The sequence below is a fragment of the Nilaparvata lugens genome, chromosome Y (genome assembly GCF_014356525.2).
Source record: "Nilaparvata lugens isolate BPH chromosome Y, ASM1435652v1, whole genome shotgun sequence".
NCBI classification, from domain to species: Eukaryota; Metazoa; Arthropoda; class Insecta; order Hemiptera; family Delphacidae; genus Nilaparvata; species Nilaparvata lugens.
The window spans coordinates 966,647-994,032 of record NC_052519.1 but is presented as its reverse complement, the minus strand read 5'-3'; the positions used below and the strand labels follow the sequence as shown (position 1 = coordinate 994,032).

At 34.3% G+C, this 27,386-nt stretch overlaps 1 protein-coding gene across 1 annotated transcript; it reads left to right on the top strand.

The window, feature by feature from the left end:
• The first annotated feature begins 19,156 nt into the window (after positions 1–19,156).
• LOC120355162 (DNA polymerase zeta catalytic subunit-like) lies at positions 19,157–26,337 on the top strand. Its single transcript, XM_039443487.1, has 5 exons — positions 19,157–19,226; positions 20,437–20,623; positions 24,169–24,262; positions 25,004–25,139; positions 26,219–26,337. Exons 1-5 carry the CDS (start codon positions 19,157–19,159, stop codon positions 26,335–26,337), a joined length of 606 nt encoding a protein of 201 aa, XP_039299421.1.
• Positions 26,338–27,386: the final 1,049 nt, after the last annotated feature.

The following is a 27,386-nucleotide window of genomic DNA, read 5'->3' as shown; positions in this document are numbered from 1 at the left end:
ATCCTGCATCGTTGAAAATGTCTGTCAATGAGATAATACCATGATTATGTAGTTCCTCCTCCTCAAGCTCAATCACTGCATCCCGCAGACATAGCTCACTGTTTGACAACATGTCGCAGTAGATGGAATATCTCTCAGTGCTGACAAGCTGTCTTATACCAAACAGAGAAAAGTGGTGGTGGTGGTGGGGATAACCTTCCTTGTCAACAGGTCTATGACAATGCCACCCCATCATGACTCACTTCTCAATTCTTCGTTATCATTAGTATGAAGAAGTATCATATTCTATATAATTTAAGTCTTCAAACATAAATCCTCTATGGTGTAGTGGTTAGCAAGTCAGCTTCCCAAGTTGGCGGTTCCAGTTTTGAATCCAAGGCGGTAAAGGTAAGTATTAAAGGTCAGTATCAACAGTACCAGAGGATATATTTTTTTGTATGTAGTGGGTAGAGAAAAGAAAACCATATTTTAATTCTTCCCATATACATTTATTTTCCATTATAAAACAGAATATTAGTTATTGAAAATCCTCTTCTATATTTTGTGGTCTCCTGATAGACCTCTGCTGACCTTTCCACTCGTTCTGAAATGCTGAATACTCCATCAGTTTGTACAGTACCCCGAAAAGCAGCACTGTAGATAGATATTAGTAGAGCAGGGTCTCCTGAACAGCCCTCCGGTCGTCCCACCACTACCAGTCACCCCGCCGCCGGTCGTCCGGCCGCCGCCGGTCGCCCCACCACTGCCAGTCACCCCGACGCCGGTCGTCCGGCCGCCGCCGGTCGCCCCACCGCCGCCAGGCATCCGTTCACCACTGCCGGTCGCCCCACCACTACCAGTCGCCCCACCGACGGCGGCCATCCCGCCACCAACAGTCGACCCACTGCGGCTGGCAATCGTCCCACCGGCTGAGGCCAGGATGGCTTCAATTTGGTAGTGGCCCTTCGTATATAGGGGACTCTGGCTCGGGATGGTCATGCAGGACCTGTCACTCCGCATGGTCATGGAGACCTCTATCACACCAGATTAATGTGTCCATGGTGGACCTGCTGGATCGGGATGTCCATGGGAGGCTCTGGATCAGCATGGCCGTGCTGCTCTGGATCAGGGTGGCATTGAAGATGGATATTTTCAGTGACTCCCACTTTGCCTCCTCCTTGTTAGGACATTTAGCATGGGCATTCTCAATGACCCTAGCTCCTCCTGTCACATGAACCATGCTCACCAGTGTTCAGCATGTCTGTGGCGGGATGGCAGGGTCATCCACTCAATGGTCAGTCAGTCAGTTCAATTACTGATCAGTCAGTCAGTTCAATTACTGATCAGTCACTGTTCAGTCATTGTTCAGTCACTATTCAGTCACTGTTCAATTACTGTTCAGTCACTGTTCAATTACTGTTCAGTCACTGTTTAACTGTTCAGTCACTGTTCAGTCACTGTTTAGTCAGTGGCACTCGGCACTTGGTATGGGTCCAAAATGTATAAATAGCTGAGCTCAAAATCTCAGACCTCAGTATACTGATAAACAATGACCAGTATGTATATCAAACAAAGAACCATAAGCCAACATTGGAGGTGGTTGCTCCTACCATATTGGAGATTGCTAGGTTAAAGCGTGAAATCAAAAGGAGGCATAAGGAAATCATGCTGGGTAAACAGATTGTAGAAGAGAAACATGTGGAACACTTCAAACCTCTAGCTAAGCCCCTAGCCAACCTAGTCGAAACTCTCCAACAGATGCCAGTTCAACAACCACAACTACCTCCATCAAGAGCATCCAAGAAGCGTCCCAGGTATCTGAAGCCTAGAATAAAAATGCGCTCCAGGCATGTGAAGGGTAGGCAGAGACAATCCAAGCCAGAGTTGTTATCATCAGAACATAGTCCTTTCTCAACAGCATCAACACACCACACATATCCTACTCCACCAACAACACCATTTGTTAAACAAGGAGGGAGTGTTCTCTAAATATGGGTCTGCAAAAACACCTGTCTGTCAGGCCGAATATTCGCCTCAAAGCTTTTTTTTTGAGTCCTGAAAATAGATTCAAATTCTGTTGTTCTGCCCAAAAAATGATACCAAAGCGTAGATGGGATGCCAAATAAGCATGATACACAATTAACGCTGTACTTGTACCTGCAACCCTGGAGATCACACCCACCGCAAATGTTGCTCTACTCAGCTTCCTCAACAGTTCAGAAGAGTGAGACTTCCACTTCATATCACTATCCAAGAACAATCCCAGAAAAGTGGTTCCATCAGAGGGCTTCAAGGTGGTATCTGAGTCTAGTTTAACATGAAACGTTCCCTGGGCATTTCGAGAATGAAAAGGCACCAATTTGGTTTTACTAGGGCTCAATGACAAACCATTATAGTTGAACCACTCATCAAGCTCATTCAAACAAGTTTTTGCTCCCTCAATCAAAGAATCAACATTTCCACCCTTAATGAGAGCTGTTGTATCATCAGCAAATAGAGTTAGATCATAATTAAAAAACTTTGAAATATCATTTACATATACCAGATAGAGCAATGGTCCCAAAATAGATCCCTGTGGAATACCCCGATTCATTGCCAACCAAATAGAGTTGAAAACCATTCCATCATAATATAAATATACTTATTTTATATATAAATATACTTTGTCCTATTATGTTAGTTATAAGATTTATTTGGTTGCAGAAGATGTAGCGTTGTTGTATGATTTGAATTCTTGTGCCTTGTTAATTATTTATTTATTTATTAGGTTAGCACAAACAATACAATGATCGGGAAAGAAAAAAAAGGTTATTGCCCAAAACTTTTTCAATTTCCTAATTCAGTTTCAAATTGTGCAAATATTATACATAGGTTATGTCCATTTCAATTTTCTACACCAAATCACAATCTGAGAGTATAGATTAGAATAAAACAAACAATTTCCAATTTTGATAGATTGATAGTAAAACTTTTGTAAAAACATGAAAAAAAACGTTAAATTCACAAAATGAAGAATAAAACCACTTAAATTTTGAGCTCGAAAATATAACGTTCACCTTAGCTATGTAACAGCTGTTTCATGTTATCATGAAACCAATTTGATTTGATTTATTATATTATTGGAATCATTTTTTGTTTGTGATTTTCCCTGGTAATATACATAAATAGGCCTACATTGAAATATTTGATCCTGTACTCCAAACAATATTATTACTGGAAAAATGAATTCCTATCTAGAATCAAAATAAATATATTTAAATCTCAAGAATGAAGAATCATGATTTTTATTTGTCTATGCATGAACCATTTTATTAACAGCCTTCAGCACTCACTGTATCTATATAATATAGTGCACTCATATATTAATGAACTTGTATGTCGATTTAGAAGAATTAGTCAAATGAAGTGTTCTTTGATAACACTGTTGAAGCAATAGAATACAATCTATAGCCAGGCTACTCAAAAGCAGATCAGTCATATTAGAACAGCCGCAGAATGAGTAGACAATGCAGTGTATAATAATAATAATAATGGACTTTTCTAGGAAGAGAAGACTGATGTGAGAGTGAGTGCGCGTGTCAATAGTGACAGTGGTGTTACTGAAGTAATGAACTTGTTTCTCTAGAAAGAGAAGACTGATGTGTGAGAGAGCGCATCGATTGAGAGAGAGTAGAGCTATGAAGACCAATGTTTGTGAGCCAGCATGCTTTTTCACTCCGTTCTCCATCTCATCAGTTAAATTTACCTAGTACTACACTTTTTGAACAGCCTTCCTAGACATGCCCCTTAAGAGCAATGTTATAATTCGGGAAAAGGGCTGAAACAGGCACTTCCTTCTAGCGTGTTTCGGACGCTATTTTCCAACCGATAATCATGAAAATGGTACCAAATTGTTCAGAAAGATTTGGACATCTGGCGCCGTACCGCCAAATTCCAATTTCCCAACTATAAAATGACTTTAAAATTCTATGAACTTGGAGAAAATTTGGCAAAGTTTGACGTTCAATAGGAAAAAATTGATAAGTGATATCAAAATTTGGCGGTACGGCGCCAGATGTCCAAATCTTTCTGAACAATTTGGTACCATTTTCATGATTATCGGTTGGAAAATAGCGTCCGAAACACGCTAGAACGAAGTACCTGCAAAGAACTCTATATCGAGAAAGCTTCAATTCCCTACTAGCCTTTTGAAAAAGTGTGGTTGAACTCACTAACACAGTCTCAACTGCTATGATTGTGAGTACACACACTCACACCGGAGAACCGGAAAACTGGTTTTCGGTTGTCGAAACAATTGATTGTTTTTGTTCAATGAGATATTGCCAGTCTTCTTGTCTGCGCTATTGTGTTTTATGTTATATACTATATTCATATAATATGCTCCATTATTCTATATGCTTATACAGTAGTTTGACATCCATATTATTATTTATTCCCATTTCATTTCAATATCACATGAAATCTGTACTATATTCTATTTGTACAGCTATTTTGGAGACATGGTTCATTCTTCTCTCATCGAATTCTTCATTATCCATGTTGGGCCATGCATGGCAATTCAAATTCAACCCAAGAACTTTACATGATACTACCCGGGAAAAATTTAGTTTTGGAGAGATCAAGTTTTACATGTTTTTTTCTCATACTGTAATTAGAAAACAACCAATCATTCCTAAATTCTCGAGAAAAAGTAAGTTATTGGATAATATGAATGAATAATAGTTCATGCGTCAACGAAAATTTCTGCAATAAAAAAATACTTTTAGTATACTGCAAGATTTCCAAGATAAGCCAATTCTCTGTTCACTTTTTTTCATTTACATTTACTTTCTTTGAAGTAGTAATAGGGCACAAGTATTCAATTGGAAGAAAGGTTAAATGCAAAAACTAATGTACAGTATGACACTGTACATTGTCATTGTCCAGGAGTGGTATCGTTGGGGGGGGGGGGGGTGGGGGGTAGATTGCGCAGACTGCGTCCTTGTCATTGTAGTGAAGGGGGTTTCCAATAGGGTCAATATTGTAACGACTGACGATCTTCTTTGGAATGTTTTCTGAATCGTGCAGAATCACAAGTACTTTGCTTCTGAATAAAACTATGCTTATGAATCATTGCAGCATTATAATATTTAGCGTTGTTGTATGATTTGAATTTTTGCCTATTACATAGGCCTATTTTGAATTCTTCTAGATTTCATTACGTCAAGTTTTAAGAAAGACCCTTGTGAAGCACGGGTTACCTGCTAGTAACTAAATATGTTGTATCTCTTTAAATAGCTGAGATATAGGCCTTGCTCAAGCCTGATAGAGCATTTTCTTCCAAACCCCAAGTTGACAAATATTGATAAGTACATATAAAGCCGTGTTTTCGTAACGGGCAGACAACAGAATTCACTTTAAATTAACATTGGTTCTTATGGGAGTGTTCACCCATCGGCAGAAAGTTGAGCAGAAAAAAAGAACTGTTCAAATCAGTGACGAACTGTCGTTCATTTTAAGGCCTATCAACACAATGCTATTTTGCTTCGACCGATCACTGCTCGTGAACCGTTTTGTCGAAAAAGAACTAACTTCGGGATTCTGTCGACGGGAACAGACAGCTTGGAAATATTTTTCTGCTCTGATCACGTGACACCGGCAGAATTAATCTTTCTCTGGATCAGACGCCATGTTCTATTTAACCTCAATCTTTATTTGTTTTGATATTATTTTGCTGTTGGTTGTCAGATTTCGGATTGCTACTATTATACTGTGAAATTAATTTGCGGGAGAAAATTGAGGTATAGAATATTTCTATTAGTTTCTTTATTCCTATAATTTTTACAAGAGAAATTGAAAATGGATTTACTACAGAAAGGCGTGGAATTCGTTATGAATTTGATGCGACAGTTCAAAGTTTTGTACTTTCCAGACCTGCACAACGAATTACCTATTTGAAAAATAGAATATGGTTAAAAATTGCTGATGTGATAGAGGATTCAAGTAAGTAGACTTAAATTTCTCATAATAAAGTAGGCTAGATCTACCGTACACAATTTGATATAATTTTTATAAGTAGCCTACCAGCATGTTTACAATTTTTATTCAGGTAGCCTACTGAAGTAGTCCTTTAATAACCTAGTCTCTAGGACTAAATCGCTATCTATTTCATTTTTCAAGAAGTTAGAAGTTGACGAAAGTTTATTTATTTATTTATTTAAAGTATAATTTCTAGTATTTAATGATAATGTAAAGCCTAGACTAGCCAGTTTGTGTATGGTAGAGAACTATCACAAGAAAGAGAGAAATCTAATCAACTATTTAGATTTAAACTCATTCAAACTTGATTGATTAGATTAACATTAAATGATCAGATTCAAAACATTATTCAACCAAGATAACATTTTGCATTTCATGATAAGATAAGATAGAATTTCATGCTAACAATCTTTTACACTTTCATTGAGTTGGCCTAATCACAAAATACATTTTATATAATGCAGCTAGTAGTTATTGAAAATAACATCATCATTTGACTTTGAAGTATTTCATTACATTCTGAGTCCTAAACTTCCATTATCATTGTTGCACCTCAAAATATTGTAAACCCATAGTTTATCAATACAATAACAAAACTAACCTGACTATTAGAACATTTACTTTGTCTTTGGTACCTATCTATGAATTAATCTTCTTTCAAATTCAAATTCACTTGGAAGCAGAATTAGTACATAGGTAGATTGTTATAGAAATAACTTGATCAGAGTCAGTGTAATTAAATATTGAAAGACTGCCATTGAAAAAAGATAAAATAGGTACTATATTTCTGGTTGACCATAGCTACCAAACTCATTTAAAACTTAAATAGTAATGTATTTGAAAAACTTATTCATGCTCTATTGATCTATATATTGCGTGATACTAGGTATATCAATGTAAATAGTAAAAATTAAAACAGGAGACACACAACATAGATGGATTAAAAACACTGAAAAACTTACATTATAATTGGAAATTTTCGAGGAACTGTGTCCCTTTTCTCGACCGAGCAGAGAGTGTAATGTAAGTTTTTCAGTGTTTTCAATCTATGTCGTGTGTCTCCTGTTTTAATTTATATTATAAAACTTCAAAGTGTTTTCTGTTATGTGCTACGAATGTAAGTAGGCTATATACTTAAAGTATGTATAGTCTATCTAATGTAGGCTAAATAGTTTATTGAGGCCCAGTTCACTTCTAATTTATTCAAAGTCCAAACTATATGTATTATCATTGATGATTAACTTCACTTTATCTCCAAAATGGATATATGTTGAAAGATTAAATATGTTTCTTTTTTCAGGTACCATTTACAAACAAAATATTGAAGAGAATGTGCTCAAAGGAAATGCATATGAATTCATTTTTGTTGACCAGGATGGAAAAATTCTTTGGAACCCATAGATAGAATAAGTTAGTTAGGTAAGATCAAATTCCACACATTTTTTAAACTACCTATATGTGGGCGATGTCATTTTATACAGTTTCCCATTTTTTCAAAAAGTTTATCCACGATGTTTTATTATTGATTTGATGTTAGATATTCAAATAGTAAGGCATAAATATGGTATGTGACTAAAATAATTTAAAAACTGACTTAATCACAAAATCATTAATAGCTTACAGGAAATTTTAATATTTCGAAACTATGTGAAACCACATGAGATCAAGATGGACAGTTGAAAAGAGTGTTTAAAAAACAATGTATTCACTTATCATTCAGGGAATAGAGCTGTTCATAATATTTGGGATTCCTTCCATAAAGAAATAATTTATGTAACAAAATCTAATAATGTGATAACATTTTAACATCAGATTATTGATTCAATGTTATCACATTATTAGATTTGATTACATAAATTATTTCATTATGGAGGAAATCCCAAATATTATGAACAGCTCTATTCCCTGAATGATGAGTGAATACATCGTTTTTTAAACACTCTTTCCAACTTTTCATCTTGATCTTGAGTGAATGTTGAACTTTATAAATGACCATACATTAGAACTATGAATGGATGACTTCAAAAATTCAACCAGCAAGTGCTGGTAAAAAACACTGAATAATAGCTTAAATAACAGTGATTCCACCTTTTAAAATTTATAATTGAATTCATGGATGAAATACCTGCATTGTTTTGAGAGAGATTTATGTATTTACAGTTTGGTATTCATTTTCAAATCACTTAGTTCTACTTATAATGTTGTAGATAATCATCATTCCAGATCAAGCAATTAATTGATTATATTTCCATTTGTTTCATTAAACTTGTTTCTCTAAATATAGAACCAATAATTACTTTATGCAGTACATTTTTGAAGAGTCAAATAAACCAAACGGTCGAGAAGTAGGCCTACTGACCACAGAAATGAATGAATTGTTCATGGTATTCAAAAATATGTTGTTCACCAACAAGTTCTTTTAACCTTGGGACACACTGATTAATACCAATTCCTACATGGAGATTGATGCTAATAATAATTCAACTGATTGTTGTAATTTCTCATATAATATTACTTTTCATTATTGGGGGTTCCTTGCCAAGAAATATAATTGAAAACTTATACAGATTACAAACAATCAATTTCAGAATTCACTTTGCAAAGTTTTTTTATAATGAATAATAAATTATAACTTTTTGATTTCAGGCCTAGTGGTGTACCAGCCAGAAGTAGAGGATGACAAAGAAAATCAACTATGAATAATATTCCATGGATATAATTCATGTATGATGTAGTAGCCTACAGAAGAAAGAGATGGACTAATCTAAGAAATATAATAATTTTTTCAGTAAATCTTGATGTGTTTATTTCATGTTATTCATAATAATATCCTCTTTGGGTGGGTTGGGCGATCGCTCCTGCTAACTGCTTCAATTCAGGTAGTTTAAGAAAACAGCAAGTGACATGAAGCTAATAAAATAAGTTTTGATGGTTTATACTTGAGAAATTTTTAAAACTATATTCAACCCAACAGCATCGAACTCTTATTAACAACTTTATTGGTTTTGTATGGCTTCTGCTTCTTTTGGAAATAATAAAATTATTTAACATTGCTGATTGGCAAATGCTATAGGTAACATGTAGGTAGAATAATAGACTTGAATTTTATATAAAATAGAGTAAGCTATCACAATTATGTATTGCATTAGGAATTAAATAATAGTACTTATGTACTGCATTGAACGGGTAATAATTCTTTAAATATGAAAAATAATTCAAGCAAAAGTTGAAAATATTATGTTCCAAGCCACATCAAATATAATTAATTTTAATTCTACCTTCTAGACTATACTTCCAAGGTTTTGATTAAAATTGATAAGCTTTTAGAACATTATAGTAAATAAGGAGTTTGAATGGCTACTCTAATTGTAATGAATATCTAATAAAGTATTCATTTTAATAGGGCAACTTCAATGTTTAATTATGAAAAATAACTAGTAGGCCTACCCTAATATATTCAAAATAAGCATGACCAGTTTCTAATTATGTCATTGTCAAGAGAGTCCTTATTGAAAATGTCGAAACTAATAATGTTTCATTTTGGAATATCACAAGGGTACTAGTTACCTTCTATAATCAATAGATATTTATCCATTTTATAATAGGCTATGTGTTATTTAAAGTACCGTAAGAGAACCTGTATTCTAGCAAGATATAGTTATCTCAACAATAATTATTAGAATTAGTTCGCCTGTTTGAATACAATTTTTACATTATGTGTTACAGTAATCTGTAATAATAATAATTTTTAATATTCGTATAGCTTTTACTGGTGAGGAGTCCCCAATTGAACCTTGCCTGAGAAGGCATATTGATTTAGGTAGTCAATGGGCCTCACGATTCTTATTTAAGTATATCAGCCGGGACCGTACCTATCCAATGATCAAAAAGGGGACTGCTAGAATAAAATTGCCTAAGAAACGTTTACAATATTTATTTATCTTGGTGTGATAAAACCCGTAGATTCCAAAAATGCCAAAAGTAAAGCACTTATTTTTATTAATTTGAATTTTTTTCGATAGAGCTTCAATAGGCCTTTGAAGTTGAATACGGTACTCATACAAGTAGGTAGGCCTACCTATAGACGATGTGATTCAAAGAACATGCATTAACTCTGAAGGCAATTGATTCTAATTAATAAAATAATAATATCTTATTAATAATTGTATGCTTCTAGTTAATAAAATAATATCTTATTAATAATGAAATACAATCAGTTACTTCAAATAATTTACCCCTACAAATTTCAAGCATAGGAAATGGAAAGTTAACTCATTGATTGACATGCCTATAAAGCATAAAATTTAGCAAAATTGAAGTAACTAATAATTGTGGAAAAGTTATCTGAGTTATAAAAAGCAATTAATCCACTATAATGAATCAAATATCCAATAATCATTTTAGAATTACCTTTTGAACAACCCAAAAAGTTCATTACCCATAACACATAAAGCAAAATTCATGTCAAAGAACTAGTTCTTTGAGTGTTACTGTTTCTGCCCGCTTGGGTGCGCTGCAATCGATTCTGCTTCTGCCCGTTACGAAAACACAGCTTAACTCAACACTCTATAATCCAATTATCAAAAGATGGCAAAATTTGATAAGTGTATGTACTGGTAGGCTATTATAAAATCTGAAAATCAATAACCTCTATTGAGAACTACATAACCCATACAACTTTGCAAAAAGTTCAAGTTTGTTTAACTTGATCAATACTTGTAAATAATATCAATTAATTGTTGAAAAATATATTTAAATTTCTAAATAATCGATTTTTAAGATATTTCCTATACTGTTACATTGTGATTTGAAACATTTGGCAGATGGCAAAACATGATATCTCTGACATCACTAGCAAAAATCCTCAATTAAATAAATTCAATCCTCAATTTGAATAAATGTTTTATTCCTTGATATTTTATATTCAAATAGTCAATGATCAGCTGATTATATTAGTGTAAAATGGGTAAGAAAAAATATGATAGATAATTTTTGCAGCTATGCCAAACTTTCAAATTGCTCTCCTGAAAAGTTTACAAATCAGCTTGTGTCATCTACCCACAGAACTGTTTCGAAGAGGTACTCTCTCTAGATTATAGTTCTATATTAACATATGGTATGGACATTTCAATTATAATTTCAAGATATTGGAATAAGAAGAATATACATGCTAAAATTCTAACTTTAAACCCTTAAAAACCACCCTTAGAGTTAAAATATCGCCAATAGATTTCTTAGTGAGCCTCTAAAGGGCCAACTGAACATACCTACCAAATTTGAACGTTTTTGGTCCGGTAGATTTTTAGTTCTGCGAGTGAGTGAGTGAGTGAGTAAGTCAGTCAGTGAGTGCCAATTCGCTTTTATATATATATGGATAGTGCACTCATGAACTTGTATGTCGATTTAGAAGAATTAGTCAAATGAAGTGTTCTTTGATAACACTGTTGAAGCAATAGAATACAATCTATAGCCAGGCTACTCAAAAGCAGATCAATCATGTTAGAACAGCTGCAGAATGAGTAGACAATGCAGTGTATAATAATAATAATAATAATAATAATGGACTTTTCTAGGAAGAGAAGACTGATGTGAGAGTGAGTGCGCGTGTCAATTGTGATAGTGGTGCTACTGAAGTAATGAACTTCTTTCTCTAGAAAGAGAAGACTGATGTGTGAGAGAGCGCATCGATTGAGAGAGAGAGTAGAGCTATGAAAACCGATGTTTGTGGGCCAGCATGCTTTTTCACTCCGCTCCCCATCTCATCAGTTAAATTTACCTAGCACTACACTTTTTGAACAGCATTCCTAGACATGCCCCTTAAATGAAAAGGCAAGAACGCACTGTAGCCTATCAATGATTTCGGCCACCACATGCCTGATGTGATTTTTCACACTTCACTGTCACAAATTAAATGGTATTTTCAATGCGAACATCTTGTCATCAATGAATTTGTTCTAGAATAAAAACTTACTTTTCGATAACGTTTAAAAAATCATCTGTCTCTACTACTGCACCCCGTTATAATATTGTGATATCATGTTAATGAAATAAATAAGTTTTTAATACCTTATCAGTGAAGGTAGAAATATTAACCTAACATTATTTAATATTCTGAAAGGTTTACTATTGGAGTCTAATAAAGTTATTACTTAAATTGATAGAACATTATGATCAATGTGATTCATCGATTATGTTGTGTTTTAAAGAGAATGGTTTACCCTACACTTCTAAAGTTAAGAAACATGCATTGTAAATATAACGTGAATGTTCTATTATTCATTGAACTCTTTTCTTTTATCAACTCTGTAACAAAACAAACCAAGCATACAAGCTAGCCAAAAATCGTTTGATTACTCACCAGCATATTCACCTTAGAAGAGTTGTAGTCGATAGTGGTCTGGTAACTTATAGGCGATATGTAGGCATTGTTCTATTTTCAGAAGCCGATAAACACTATTTTTACTCGACACTAGATTAGAATATTACACTATTTACATGGCCAATGTTAGTCTTTACTTCTGGCTTTTACTGCAGCCAGCTTGATCATCACTAGCTGGCTTATTTTTAAAATCATACATGTCCAATTTGAATTTCTTCAAATACTCGTTTTTTACAACAAAATCATAACAAGTATTGTCTTGTAATGCCCTTTTTGAATGAAGTATGCCCTCCAATGTTTCTGTTTTTAATTGGTTTCTTTCTTTCCTTTTTATTATATTCACTGCAGAAAAACCCGTTCTACCGTAGCACTAGAGTGAGGCAAGCATATCAACTTTTTTACAAATAAGGACAGTGTTGGAAACATTAAAGTATCATCACCCTTCCTCATAGATGACACTTCAGCCCAGAACGCGTTTACTTCTTCATTCACCGGCAAGTCACTTTTCAACCCATTCAAAATTCTCCATTCTCTATCTAGATTTGTGAGTTCATTATGGGTCACCATATTGGGGAACTTCGTAGCTACGTTCACAATTGAGTTTATGTCTCTATTAATTACTACCTTGGGGTCCATGAACTCCAACATTTTCAGTTCAGTCATTTTGTGGAATGGAAATCGTATGTACACTTGTTCAGCTGCCTTCACTAAAAAACTAAGACATTTCGTTCTTACAAATGTTTTGCCTTCATCAGGAATTGCAGGGTTCGAGTTCATGGTAGCTATAGCTTTACCTCCCATATACACATCCTCCAGCTTAAGAAAATTATTGGGGTTTTTGAATTCAATGTTGGTAATGTCTGTTTTTTTATGTAGTCACTTTTCAAGTAGCATCTCAATATTTCTAGAAAAAGTGTTCTGATGCTATGATACAATTTGTGGATTTTTGGTTTCTCAGACTGCATCTCTCTGTTTAGGTCTGTAAAAAGTGGCAGAATAAATTCCAAAAAATCAAAATACACTATTGTTGTGGGGTCATTTAAGGCTCTTAAAATGTTCTCCGCTGAATGGATTTTGTCCTCAATTACTGCTGTAGTGAAAAAAAGTTTGAGGGCTTCAAACTGCTCAAGAATCCGTTGAACAACTGGTAGAAGAGACAGCCATCTCGTCTGTGATGGATGTAACATTTTGTGAGGTTTGATGTCGAGAAACGCCTGATATGTTTTGAACTCCCCAATCCTTTTGGGACTACAATTGAAATAATTATAGACATCCCTGGCCAAGTCTTCAATAAAGCGAGGTAGCTCCAAGCATGCATAAGAAGCACATAGGTGGAAAGAATGGCACACACACTTCATAATAAACAAATTCGGAATATCTTTACTCAATAGTGTTGATAATGAGTGGTTCGATCCCATCATATTATTTGTTCCATCAGATGCAAACCCTATCATATTGTCGCGATAAGGAATACCGTTTGAATAAAAAAAAGTGGAAATGTGAGCATGCAGCTCATTCGCTGTGGTGCCTTCAACAGGAATCAATTTTAAAAACTCATCTCTTGTTGAAAAGTTGGCATCCACTGTTCTGACCACTAAACAGAGATGTTTAGTGCAGCCAACATCAGTACTCTCGTCTACAATTAATGAAAAATTGGATGTTTTTAAACTCTCTATCAATTCTTCCTTCATTTGGTCCCCTAGAACATTTTTTACCAACGAATTTGCTTTTGTATGTCCACACTTGAAATTTTTAGCTACCTCAGAATCAGGACATACTGAGGCAATCAGTTTGGGTAGATGGTCCATGATTGAAAACGGTAAATTATGTTCAACAATGAAGGAGCACATTTTCAACTCTCCTGCTTTCACTAACTCACCTTTCTTTTGCCTTTGCGTTTCTGTTAAACCTTTCATTTGAAATAATGTCTGTTGCCTAATCGAAGATGTTGCCGACACATTATCCACATGTTTTTTACTTTGTGAATGTTTTAAAATGTCTGATTTACCTGAAGTGCCATGGGAGTTGCATGCTTTACAATAATAATAATGTACACCTTTTGAACTTTTAGTGAGCCATCCTTTGAACGAGGAGTCTGTTTCCCATTTGAGGTTGTACTTTTGTTTATAAGATGTCTTCTTAGCCTTCTTTGGTGAAAAAGCACTCTCTTCTTCATCCGACGAAACCATCTTCTTCAATTAGGAGTGTTCACAGTTCACTGATGAAGAAGTTTTTCAAAACAAACTTCGAAAACAAACATCTAATAACTTAATACCGTACTAGAAGATTTCAAAGCCGAGCCGCCGAGCGGTCAAAAACACGCGGTCGCGAACATGAAACAGAAATTGGGAATGCCGCCAATGCTGTTATACTGAATCTGAATCGAAACTAACCAAAACTCTGTCAATGTGGTTACTGACATGGGCACCAGCGGTCGCGAATCCTAAAAATGAATGTAAGGACGTTTTGAAATCGATAGGAAGAAGTGAAAATCGAACATTTTCATATATCGATAAAAAATGACCAACTCTGTCACTGAACGCATCTGTCGGGAGGTGTAGGAATGAAAATCGACCGCATTTGTCGCCTCTTGACACGACAGGTGCTGTCAGCTCAGGAATGTGACCCACTCTGTCGCTGACCGCATTTGTCGGGAGGTGCAGGAATGAAAATCGACCGCATTTGTCGCCTCTTGACACGACAGATGCGGTCACCTAAGGAATGTGACCCACTCTGTCGCTTACCGCATTTGTCTTTGGCCCAGTTTGTCGTCGGTCTCAAATGTGTATCGAACCACTTTGTCGTCGACCCACTTTTGTGGCACCCCGAACTGGAAGATGTCTGATGCCTTCGTTTGTATGAATTTAGGTTGTCTTGTGGATTGTCTTCTCGCCTGCTGTAAGTAAGAATTGTCCTACCTTAAAGTTTGATTAATTTGTATAGTGTTTTTGAAATATTTTTCTTACTCTTTGATGATTGAAATAACTTGAGTTATCGCTGTATCATCATTAATATTGTAGTCTTTATTAGCACTTTATGGTCTATGCAACATAACGCTAGTTATCACTAGTCAAGTTTGCATTTTAAATTTATCTTTATAGGCTAAATCATCTTAAAATAGCAATATTGCCTGTATTCAATGATAATCGGGATCAGCAACTCCTTTGTTGACATGTGAAATGTTGAAAACAACTGCGTCAATTTATTTCCCATGCTAGTATGTGTGAAACCGACCTAGTATGCTTAGAGTGTACACCGCGTCATCACACCACCACTACCCACCCAAACATCATTCCCTCTCTTTCTAAACCAGTTTGTCGCGCTCCCCTCTTCCCGCTTATGTAGTATACGTCACAATCTTACCTCTCGCACGCACGCTCAAGATCGCAAGTCTGAAACACTATGCTCAAACTATGCTCGTTCCCTCTCTTTCTAAACCTGTCTGATCTTTTCCAAAGATCTATTCATCTGTGGCATCTGTAATGGATAAAAATATAACCGCAGTGTGTAACGAAGTCAATATCATAATACTCGTATTATTATAGTTACTGAATATATTAACTCAGATTGTGTTTGTATTTGTTTTCAAAGTATTGCGATAAACTCTATGAAAATAGAAAATCATATAGGTGTATATTCTATATACATAATTCTGATGTGCGTTATCAAGTTTAATTTCATGGTTTTGGGTAAACTGAAAAACGTGCTTGTATTTATTAATTATATTTTAGTGTTAATAAATTTTATATTAAATTTATAATATATATATATATATATATATATATATATATATATTATATTATATTATATTAAATTTTAAATATAAATTTTATATTTAATTTCACGGGTAAACTGAAAAACGTGCTTGTATTTATTAATTATATTTTAGTGTAGCTTGATTTGATAAAATTGAACTATCTATTCAGCTTTTATATCATATATGCATTCCCTTGGAAATAAATCAATTGAAATTATAGATTTTTATGCTCCATCACATGTAGTGGTACAAAGAGCCCTGACATTCCTTGTAAAGTACCCTATCACATTTTTTAAATTTTTTATTGTTGGATATGCTATTCTTTGTTTAAAGAAATTGTTTGTTATTATTTCTTGCATCATTCAATGTAATTAATTTTTTATCCTGTATTTCTTTTTACAAACTCAATTTAGTTTATTATTTTTAAGAAGACTTGTAAAAATTGAGTACGTTATTCTCTTAGCACCAAATATTTGGGCATCTTAAACGCGCTGATTTTATAAAATTTGTTAGCTGTACCATATGCTTTGTCTCTTATGCAGTAAACTGTACGAACAATATATTCCTATATGCAATTTCTGAAAACATAAGATTTCTGTACAGTAAGACGTCTGTTTAGTTTTGTAACTTGAGTTGCATCTTCTGAATCAACTTTATCTGTTGCTATAAGTTTTCAAGTAATACAGTTTTTAAGCATTGAAATTTATTCCTTTAATAGGCACAATTCGACTTTGCTTGATTGAGTACAGTATAGTTTCAATTTTAATAATTCTATACACAATTATCCTCTTCACAATGTAGTACAGGTCTTCCCTTGTCCTTTCTAATTTTTAGCAAACATTTTTTTTTAATTGCCAAATTTAATTATTGGCAAAATAACAATTTCATTGCCAGACCTACAATGTAACTCTATCATGAGCATGAGTTTGTAGTATGAGCATGAGTTTGAGTTTGTATCATGAGCATGAATTTTGCATCTTGTCTTCAAATTAGTTAAGTTTTTCATTGTATAAAGAGTTAAATTGTAGATATTTTATTTTTTATTTATTTTTATTAAAATTTTATAGTCATAAACCAACATTGGTAATTGACAAAGTCACACATTAAACAAAATATAGATCACAAAATACATTCATTCAGGTACTATCAAAAAATTCGTTCAAACAATAAAACGGTCTTTCAACAAGCCAATTAAATAATCTTTTTTTGAAATGAACAATGTTAGCACATTTGATCTCTGTAGGTAACTTATTATAGATCCTTAGTCCTATGCTGTCATAATGCTTCATGCTTGTGGATAGACGTAGATATGGTATATCAATTTGATGTTTATACCTTGTATCATGAGCATGAATTTCCCATCTTGTCTTCAAATTAGGTAAGTTTTTCATTGTATAAAGAGTTACATTGTAGATATACAAATTTATGACTGTTAATAGTTCAAGTTTCTTGAAAAGAGGTCGACAGTGGCTCAGATAGTCTGCACCTGATAAAACTCTGACTGCTTTTTTTGCAATAATAATACTTTGTTCATGTGGCTGCTGTTCCCATATATTAAAATACCATAGGCAATTATGCTTTGAAAAAAGGCAAAGTATGAGTTCCTGAGATATTGTTCTGGAACTAAAGTTTTCAATTGTCTAAGTAAATAAATAACTCTAGCTAGCCTAACAGTAATGAAATTTATGTGGGGTTCCCACGTCAACTTGGAGGTCAAACATTAATCCAAGGAACTTGATACTATTGCTGTTTAGTGTGTGATCTCTCTGGCTAAATGTCAGAAACTGAGTTTTGTCTTCATTTAATTTGAAGCCATTCGCTCTGAACCATTTAGAAGCTTCTATTAACGTATTAGCTGTCATATTCTTTAGTGTGTGTGCATCTAAGTGAGAATGAAGAAAAGTGGTATCATCAGCGTACAACACAGTCTTACTATTGAGTGAGAGAGGGAGATCATTAATCATAATCACAAATAAGAGAGGACCCAAAATTGATCCTTGGGGGACACCATACTTCACTCTGGCAAGATCTGATTTATTATTGCCCTCACATACAACCTGTTTTCGTTCACTAAGGTAGGATCTAAAAAGACTGAGACTCTTCCCAGTGATTCCATAAAATGCCAATTTATCCAGCAGGATATTGTGTTCCACGCAGTCAAATGCTTTGCTCATGTCACAGAATGTGGCCTGAGCAAAAGACTTACTCTCAAATGATTCGATCACAAATTTTATCAGGGAATCAAAGGCGTCAGTGCTAGATCTTCCCTTCACAAAACCAAATTGATGTTCTGATAACACTTTAATATTTATCAAATATTCGTATGTACATAACAATCTCTAGCACTTTTGAAAACACTGGCACTATCTGAATAGGTCTAAAGCTAGACGGCTCTTCTTTAGAACCTTTCTTATAAACCGGAACGACCTTGGATACTTTTAACACATTAGGAAAATTACCTTTTGAAATGCAGATATTTATACATCAAGTCAGTGCTGGTACCACTGCACCTGCAATACTTTTAAGAAGGCAACTGGATAGGCCATAGAAATCCTCGCTTTTAGATGGCTTTATATTATAAACCACTCTAGAGATAACTTCTTGACTGACTTCATGAAAACAAAAACTGGCATTATGCTCTTTATCAACACTTCCATTTAGCATTTCGATGGCTGATATGGATGGCTTCACTATCTTTTCATGGACATCATCAACCGATCGTATGAAATATTCATTCAAAATATTTGGCATTGGAGTGGTGAAACCTTGAGCACATTTACTTGAAGATATCGTTTTGATTATTTGCCAAGCTTTCCTGCAACTGTTATTCGAGGACTCAATAATTGAAACAATAGACTCTCTCTTGGCCTCATCTAATGACTTTTTGTATAGTGCTATTCATCTCTGATAAACAGTTTTAGCATGTTCGGTATTTACTTATTATATACTGTACTTTCTTTTTATTTACTTTTTATCATGTCTGCAGTACCAAACAACCCACGGTTCCTCCCTGTCAGACAGCCATGCTTCTGCAGTTCCAGACAACTGTGCTTCCTCTCAGCTACATGCTGAGGACTGAGGAGTCCCATTTGAGCTAGTGACACCCTCACTTGCTCCTGATTTTTTCACTTATGCATACCCTAATGCATGTCATAACCACACACCCTATGTGCACACACCCTATCTGTGACTTCCTTGAGGCACCAAACAATGTTGCTTCCTACAGTCTGATGCTTCCAACTATTCATCTCTGATATTCTAGATCGAGAGATAGAAATACCCTTCTTATCTTGGCATTGTCATTGAATAACTTTTAATATTTAAAACCGTTTTACAATCAGTCAGATCATTCTCAATTCATCTATTCGATTGAAATCTTTCTTCATCAGAAAGAAAATAAAATTCATAAAATCTTGTTTTAGTATTCATAAAAGTTTTAAATCAGTCAAACTAGGATACAAGATCATTGACTCCAACCGCCTGTATTTCTTTTTAAGTCTCTACATGTGATCAGATTCCCCTGTGAGTCAATCACTATAAATTGTGGCACACTAACAATGTTATACATGAATCTCAGAGCCAACCTAAAAGTCTTATCAGAGTCCAGAGCAAACCAATGGCCATGATTCTTCTAAAAGTCATCCAGCATCTTTTATTTTTTCCCATCAACACTAACATGAACAATCTCAAACAATTTGAAAATTTTCCTCCATTTTCTGTTACAAGTTTCGTCCCATATTAGATACAGATTCTAGCATACATTCTTTGAGCCAATTTACCAACTCGTTGAATGCTTCCAACTCCATTCTTGATCTTGCTCTCGTTTTCATGCAATTCTTTTTTTGTGTAACAAACTTTTAGCACAATTTCATAAGGATTCAATCCCAATTCTGACACCAATTTTGTAAATGTGCTTTTGTAATTAACACTTTATCCATTAAAAGTTTACATTTATAAACAAGATAAAAACAAAATAGCCTACTACATCAATTTAGAACGTTCATCATAAACTCCCAACTAGTTATTTACTTGTAAACGTTCGTTGCTAAAACAAGTCACCTTGACAACGGTGCTCACATGATTAGTATCCATGTAGGGCTGGCTAGTCTACATCAATACTTATACTTATATTATAGTTACTATACTATACAATATAACTATACTTGTTCTTGTTCAATATAGGTACCTCATTCTTTTAGAATATCTCTGATTCATCTCTAAAGCATTGTTTATTTATAAATTCGATTTTATAATCTTCGTGTGTATCAATTCCAATGAAATAACAAATTAATTATTTTTACAGGTAAGAAAACGTGCCTGCACATTCATGGCGTGTTCCCGTACATCTATGTGCCATTTGATGGCGAATTGGACCCCAATCAGCAAATGTACCAACTGGCAGCAAGTCTTGACAAAGCTCTGAATATAGCTTTGGGCACAGCCAACTCAGCTCGTCAGCACATTTACAAAGTAGTCCACGTGAAAGGAGTGTAAGTTGAAGCATTAAAAATCAGTCATCGTGTCTCTGCTTCTTGCCGCCATTAGTGACTAGCATTGTCCGAACCCCATCTCATATGGACAAAAGGCTATTTTATAGTAGCCAACAGCAATGGCTAGGTGCTCTTTGGCCAATTATTTTAACTTATTTTATAAGTAGATTCTCACCAACAAAATTGACAGATTAGAAGTATTTCTTAAACAGGAGGATCCTGACATTGTTATTTTCACAGAGCATGGCTTAAAAATAAAGGAAATAAATCAAGTTAGGATTCCAGGCTATTCACTGAGATCAGAATTTTGTAGAATAGCTCATAGAAGTGGTGGTGTATGTATATTCACTAGCAATGCTAAACATACCCAAACTTATGAACTGGATTTTGTTAAGAGATTTTCTGTTGAGATGGATTTAGAGGTGACGGGACTAAGGTTAAAAATTGATGATCGATTTGAGGTAGCAGTGTTAGGTATCTATAGGTCACCAAATGGAGACTGGCAAAAATTTTGTGAGCTGCTCCATACACTTTTGGAAATTACAACCGCTCGTTTCACAAATGTTATAGTAGTAGGAGATTTCAATACCGATTTTGCCAGGCAGGATAAAATGACAGAGGATATTAGAGATATTATTAATATGAATAATTTAGAAATTGAGGTCCACGAATATACAAGAGTAACTCGAACTTCACAGACAATTATAGATAATATCCTCACAAATATAGAAGGTTGTAATGTCAGGTTAGGTAGCTCAGATCTATCAGATCATAACTATCAAATTTTAGATGTTAAGTTGCAGGGCCAGAATCCAAGCAGAAAAAAAACTTTTGTGAAAGAAATTCAGTAATATGAGCTAGGAAATATAAATTGTTTGAAGCAGGAACTGCTTCAAGAAAATTGGAGTAGTGTTTATAACAGTTGTAACCTAAATTAAAAATATAAGCAATTCATTGATACTCTAAGATTTCACATTAGTGTATGCTGTCCGATAAAAAAAGTCAAAGTAAAAAGTAAATTAAACAAAGTAGATGAATGGATAACTGAAGATATTCTTACTCAAAGAAATATTGTTAGGGAAGCTTATGAGGAATTTAAATTAGTGAGGGATGTTCCGAGTGAGGTCAAATACAAATGTCTAAAGAAAAACTATGCAAAAGAAGTGAAGAAAGCTAAGTGTAAGAAAACAGCTGAAATATTAACAACTAGTACCAATTTTAACTCTGCTGTTTGGGAGGTAATTAATAGAAATAGGAGAGCAGCTCAAAAAGATACAGTTACTAATGTCCCTAGGATAATCGATGAACATGGAAATTATATGGATGATAGTATAGACATTTGTAACTTTTTCAATAAATATTATCAACAGGTTGCATATAATCTCCAAAAGTCACTGAACACTAATACTTATAATACAACTACATTAAATGCTGAGCCAATTGAAAAGGTATTTAAGAGATGAGTTGTCAAGAATAATAAAAAAATTGAATAACAAAAAAACAGTAGGATTGGATGGGGTCTCAAGCAAAATTTTAAAAGAATGTGAAAATGAATTACTGGACCCTTTATTGCATCTCCTTAATACTTCACTAGAGCAGGGTATTTTCCCTGATGATCTGAAACAAGGAAAAATTTTGCCAATTTTCAAGAGCGGTGATTCTGAAAGAGTTGAAAATTATAGACCCATTAGTATTCTAAATGTAATAAGTAAAATTTTTGAAAGGTTCCAGAAAGGGAAATCTACTAAGACTGCAATAGTATCCCTTGTTGAAAGACTAATAGATATAATAGATTCAGGTGAGAAGGCAGCCGCAATATTTCTTGATTTATCCAAAGCTTTTGATTGTGTGAACCATAGAATATTATTGGAAATACTAAAAACTGTAGGTGTGAATGGTATAGAACTAAAATGGTTTGAATCATATCTCATAGGTAGAAACCAGTGTGTTGAGCTTACCAAGGTGGATGGGAATGAAATGGTAAAAATTAAATCTCAAAAACTGGAGGTCCAGGCTGGAGTACCTCAAGGCTCAATTCTGGGTCCCTTACTGTTTCTGTTGTATGTGGACCAATTACCAAAAGAGTTAAAAGATCACAGTGCTCTGTTGTTTGCTGATGACACATCGCTTATCTTTAACAATTATTTATTAGATAGTCTAGAAATAAATGCTTTTACTGGAGTACAGTCAATTGTCCAATTCTTGAAGCAAAGGCAATTAACAATAAATAGTAAGAAATGTCAATTCCTACAATTCAAAAGTAAATATAATTCAGTAGAGGATAGAGAAATAAATGTGTTTGTAGAGGAAAATGAATTAGACCAAGAAGAGAAAGTAGCATTCTTGGGAATTTTATTGGACAGGAAATTAACATGGCATCCTTACATTGAGAGGATATGTAATAAGATATCATCTGGGGTATTTGTCCTGCGGCAGCTTGCTAGGCTGAATGATAAAAAACTACTGTTAACTGCTTACCATGGACTTATACTATCTCATATTAGGTATGCTATTTTAGTATGGGGTAATTCATCTCAACAAAATATGGACAGAGTGTTCAAGATTCAAAAGAAGGCACTCAGATGTATAGAGAAAGTGAATAGGTTAGACTCTTGTAGGCCTTTATTTAAAAAGCTTGGTCTATTAACTGTGCCATCTTTGTATGTATATGAAGTTGTAATGCATGTGAAAACGAGTGGTGTGATCCAGAATTCAGATGTTCATGAGTATAATACGCGAAACAGAGCAGATTATCATATAATGTGTCACAATAGTAGGTTATTTGAACAAAAACCAGATTATATTGGTAGGAAATTTTATAACAAGCTACCTCAAATCTTGAAAAGTAATGATGATTTGAAGATTTTCAAAAAACAAATGAAAAAATATTTATTGATAAAGCTTTTTATAGTGTACAAGAATTCCTTTCAAACCTAAACTAGGTTGAACTACTTAGTGTTAGAATTATTATGTAATAACATGACTTGTCTTATACTCCATAACTGGAGTCTTTAGGACGTAATCTGAAAAAAAAAAAAAACATCAAAAAATGTGTCATATTTAAATTTGTTTTCATGACCGATATAGGCTGATGATTGTATTGCTGCATGATTTTTTAAATTACTGACACATTGATTTTTCAAAATTGTAATGCGTCGAGTTGAGTGTGTTGTACTTGCATTGTGAAGCCTTCTTGCCTTGGAGTTGTGCATTAACCGAGTAGTGCCATCACAAGGCAGAGAACACACAACAAGTTGGACCAGATCATGAATATTTTTATGATTACAGTCACTTGATAATTTGTCTAATATCATATTGTAACGCAACAAATTAATTCAATTTCCAATTTTTTACTCTATGCACCTGTCGATTATGTAGCTGAACTTTTATATACATGTATGTATATCACCCTTTTGCTATCTTAGCTCATCTAAACTATTAATTTTATCCATTGAAAAATAATAATAGTATTCTTGCTAAAGAGATTCTTGAGTGTCTTTTGTGAATAGTCATTGAATGCTTCATGTTAGTCATTTATTTTTCAGGCCATTCTACGGTTACCACGAAAAAAGCCACCAGTTCTTGAAAATCTATTTCTATAATCCTTTGATTGTAAAAAAAGCTACCGATCTATTACAGGTAAGTTACCTTTGATACATAAAAATAATGTATTGAACTATTTTATTTCTAGATAATTGGTCTGATGATTGAATAACTATTCAATCATCAGTCTTGTTCAATGAATCTACTCGTATTACTCTACTATATCAAACGCTACACATTAATACTATTTTATAAAATGTGGTTTACTCAAAATATTCCTCTTTGTCAAAAATTAAAAATAGGAAAACCGAAACTGTTGATACAAACATTACGGCAAAAATACTGTGAATGTAGAAAAACACTTCTATGTCCGTCCTTTCACAGGAGTTGCCTTTTGAACAAAAAGCATTGATCTTGAAGTAAGCATGAATTTTTCCAAATTCAATTACTTGCTCATTGTTTCAAGAATACTTCAGTTAGCCTACATGATTCTTAAATTGTCTTCAATTTCATTATTTATCGATTCCATATTTTTCTCGCAACAGATTGTACTCATTGTAGAAATTTAATCGGCATACGGGCTTACGACTCTACCTCCACCAAATACACCTAGCCTATCTGCAAATTTTTTCAACATCTTAATTCTCGTTGTTTTTTTTTTCAAGAAATTTCGTTTCGTCTACTGATTATAATTTCAAAAAATTATATTTATCGTGGAATTATATTATTCGATTGTTCACTCCTTGATCTCCTACCTATCCTCGCATTTCCTTCTTCGACTTGAATAGAGATTTACATCTAAAATCTTGTATACAAGCTGGTATTTTCTTTTTATAGAATGGGGCCGTGTGCAATAAAATATTTCAATGTCATGAAGCTCATTTGCCCTTCATACTACAGTTTTTCATCGACTATAATCTACTTGGAATGAGCTTCATTCAACTGTCATCCGTAGATATTAGAAAGGAACCTGGTGAGTGTTGAACTGTCTATCGGTTTAATTCCTTTTCCTTATTTCCATTTATCTTTCCTCCTCTCCTTACTCAACTGCCTAATTTACCAACTGCCAACCTTTCTTCTGTTTTTTCCTTTTCCATATTCCTTATTCCTTCCCAGTTTCCATTCCACAATCCTTTTGTTTTTCTACGGGCTGATCTCTTATTCTTTGTGGTATCTTGATGACCATTCTTTCTCGTTTTTTGCATGTCTTGTGAATATTTTCACAAGAACGCTACAATTTTTCATTCATTTTAAATATATTGATGAGTTACGCATTTTTCACGAATTTCATAAATAATGAATACATTTATAAATGCTTATGCAGCCCGTTCTAAAAATAATTTTTTATACAGTTTGTCAATATTATTTGACCAAAAATATATCCATTCATCCCTTGCAGGATTAATATGGGGGAAAATAAGCTAAAACACCTCTTTCAATTAAATATTCTTGGAAATTATACACTCGGATCTCCTTTATTATGTGGCATGCTATAGGCATTATGTCTATAGCATGTTACAAGCGAGTGTCTACTATCAGAAAGGTTGTAGAAAGGTTTTCGGGTGTAACATTTTTGTATTATTGTTCCTTTTTTGACTCATTCGTTTAAAGTTTAACCTCTGTTTTCAGTAGAACTTATCTATAAAAATTAGGTACCAATTTTCGTTATGGGCCTTGTGCTATTTTTTTTGAAAATGCTCTAGTCGTACTCATTGTATTAATCGTCTTGAAATGATAGATTCATTAATTAAGAGTGTTTTACATAAATACTTACTGTTATGAATATTTTCATCTTTAAACTAATTTTTCTGTATGAAGCTGCCTGCACACAGGGACAATTGTAGCTTTCACTAGCTTCCGCTGGAACACAGAATTTGAAATCTCCAGAACTGAAATGTACATGTCATTACCGATTGCGCGTTCCCGCGACAGCTAGTGGAGCTACTATTGTCCCTGTATGTAACGTGTTTTAGTAGTAGACCTTATTACAATTTTATTAAAAATATAATGGATTTTGAATGAAAATGATAATTGATCTAATTATGTTCTTAGGATCCATGCATTCTAATCTAGAATGCGATGTAAGGCTGGCAAAAACTACTCACTGTGAATTGGAAGTCGATGGTCTCGCTAGCCATATTTTGAATCGGAAAACAGTCTCAGGTGAGTAAAAAACTATTTTTGGCACACTTAAATAGAAATTAGGATTCTATAAATAAGAACTAGATATAAAGATAAAAATATAGAAATAGATAAAAACGTTAGTTTCATAATAATAAATCACTTTATGAAATAATCATGGCTAATCCATCAACCAATATATCTACTTTTCATTTCAATAGCCATACTGTGCTTCAACAAGAATCTTAAGTTGTGAAAACTTCACTTGTTTTCGGATTAATGTTTTCCCATCATGAAATATGTTTTGGTGGAAAATACCAATACCCTGCTACATTGCTGCTCAAAATGTTTGTTTTTTTTTTTGAAAGAGTGACGATATTGACAGTATTGGTCTCACTAACCTTGATATTGACTTCCAGCCTTCTTCACTTGTTTTCTGAATAATTTTTCTTCATCATGAAATATTTTTTGGTGGAAAATATCAATACGTTGCTGCTCAGAATGCTTCTTTCGGAAAGAGTGATGGTAGTGTCACTAACCTTGATATTGACTTTCTGGATGTTGCTTCAAGTCAGATAGTATCAGAAGGCGTCTGGTAGAGGCCAGGAGGTGAGGTTTGATCAGCTTGGCGGTTCCTCCGTCACGCACGTTTCTCGTTGCCTGGTTGAAAAATACACTGGCGGGCGCCTTTATCTCTTACCATCCTAATAGGAGATGGGGTGAGCGACTGCTTGACAGCCGAAATTGCTCCCCTGCCTAAGGGTATAAGGGATATGAGGTTTAGGGGTAAGGTATAAGGGTTATGAGGGTAAAGGAATCTTAGGTGAGCGCGGTAGGGTAGGTAAGAGAGGTATGCTCACCGAGAAGTTGCCTAACACCCGAAATGAACAGCATCACAATAACCGTGGGGGGGGGGGCTACTACCGCTCTCCGCGCACTAGGGTAGAGAAGAGGTTTTCGACTGTCTGCTCTACCGCCAGGACCGCTGCGAGTGTGACGAACACTAATGCCTCGAGTTCCGTAAGCTACTCCTGTAGTCAAAGAGGATCAGCTCTAACTTACAATTCCACGAGGAATCAAACCGACTGATTGAATTTCC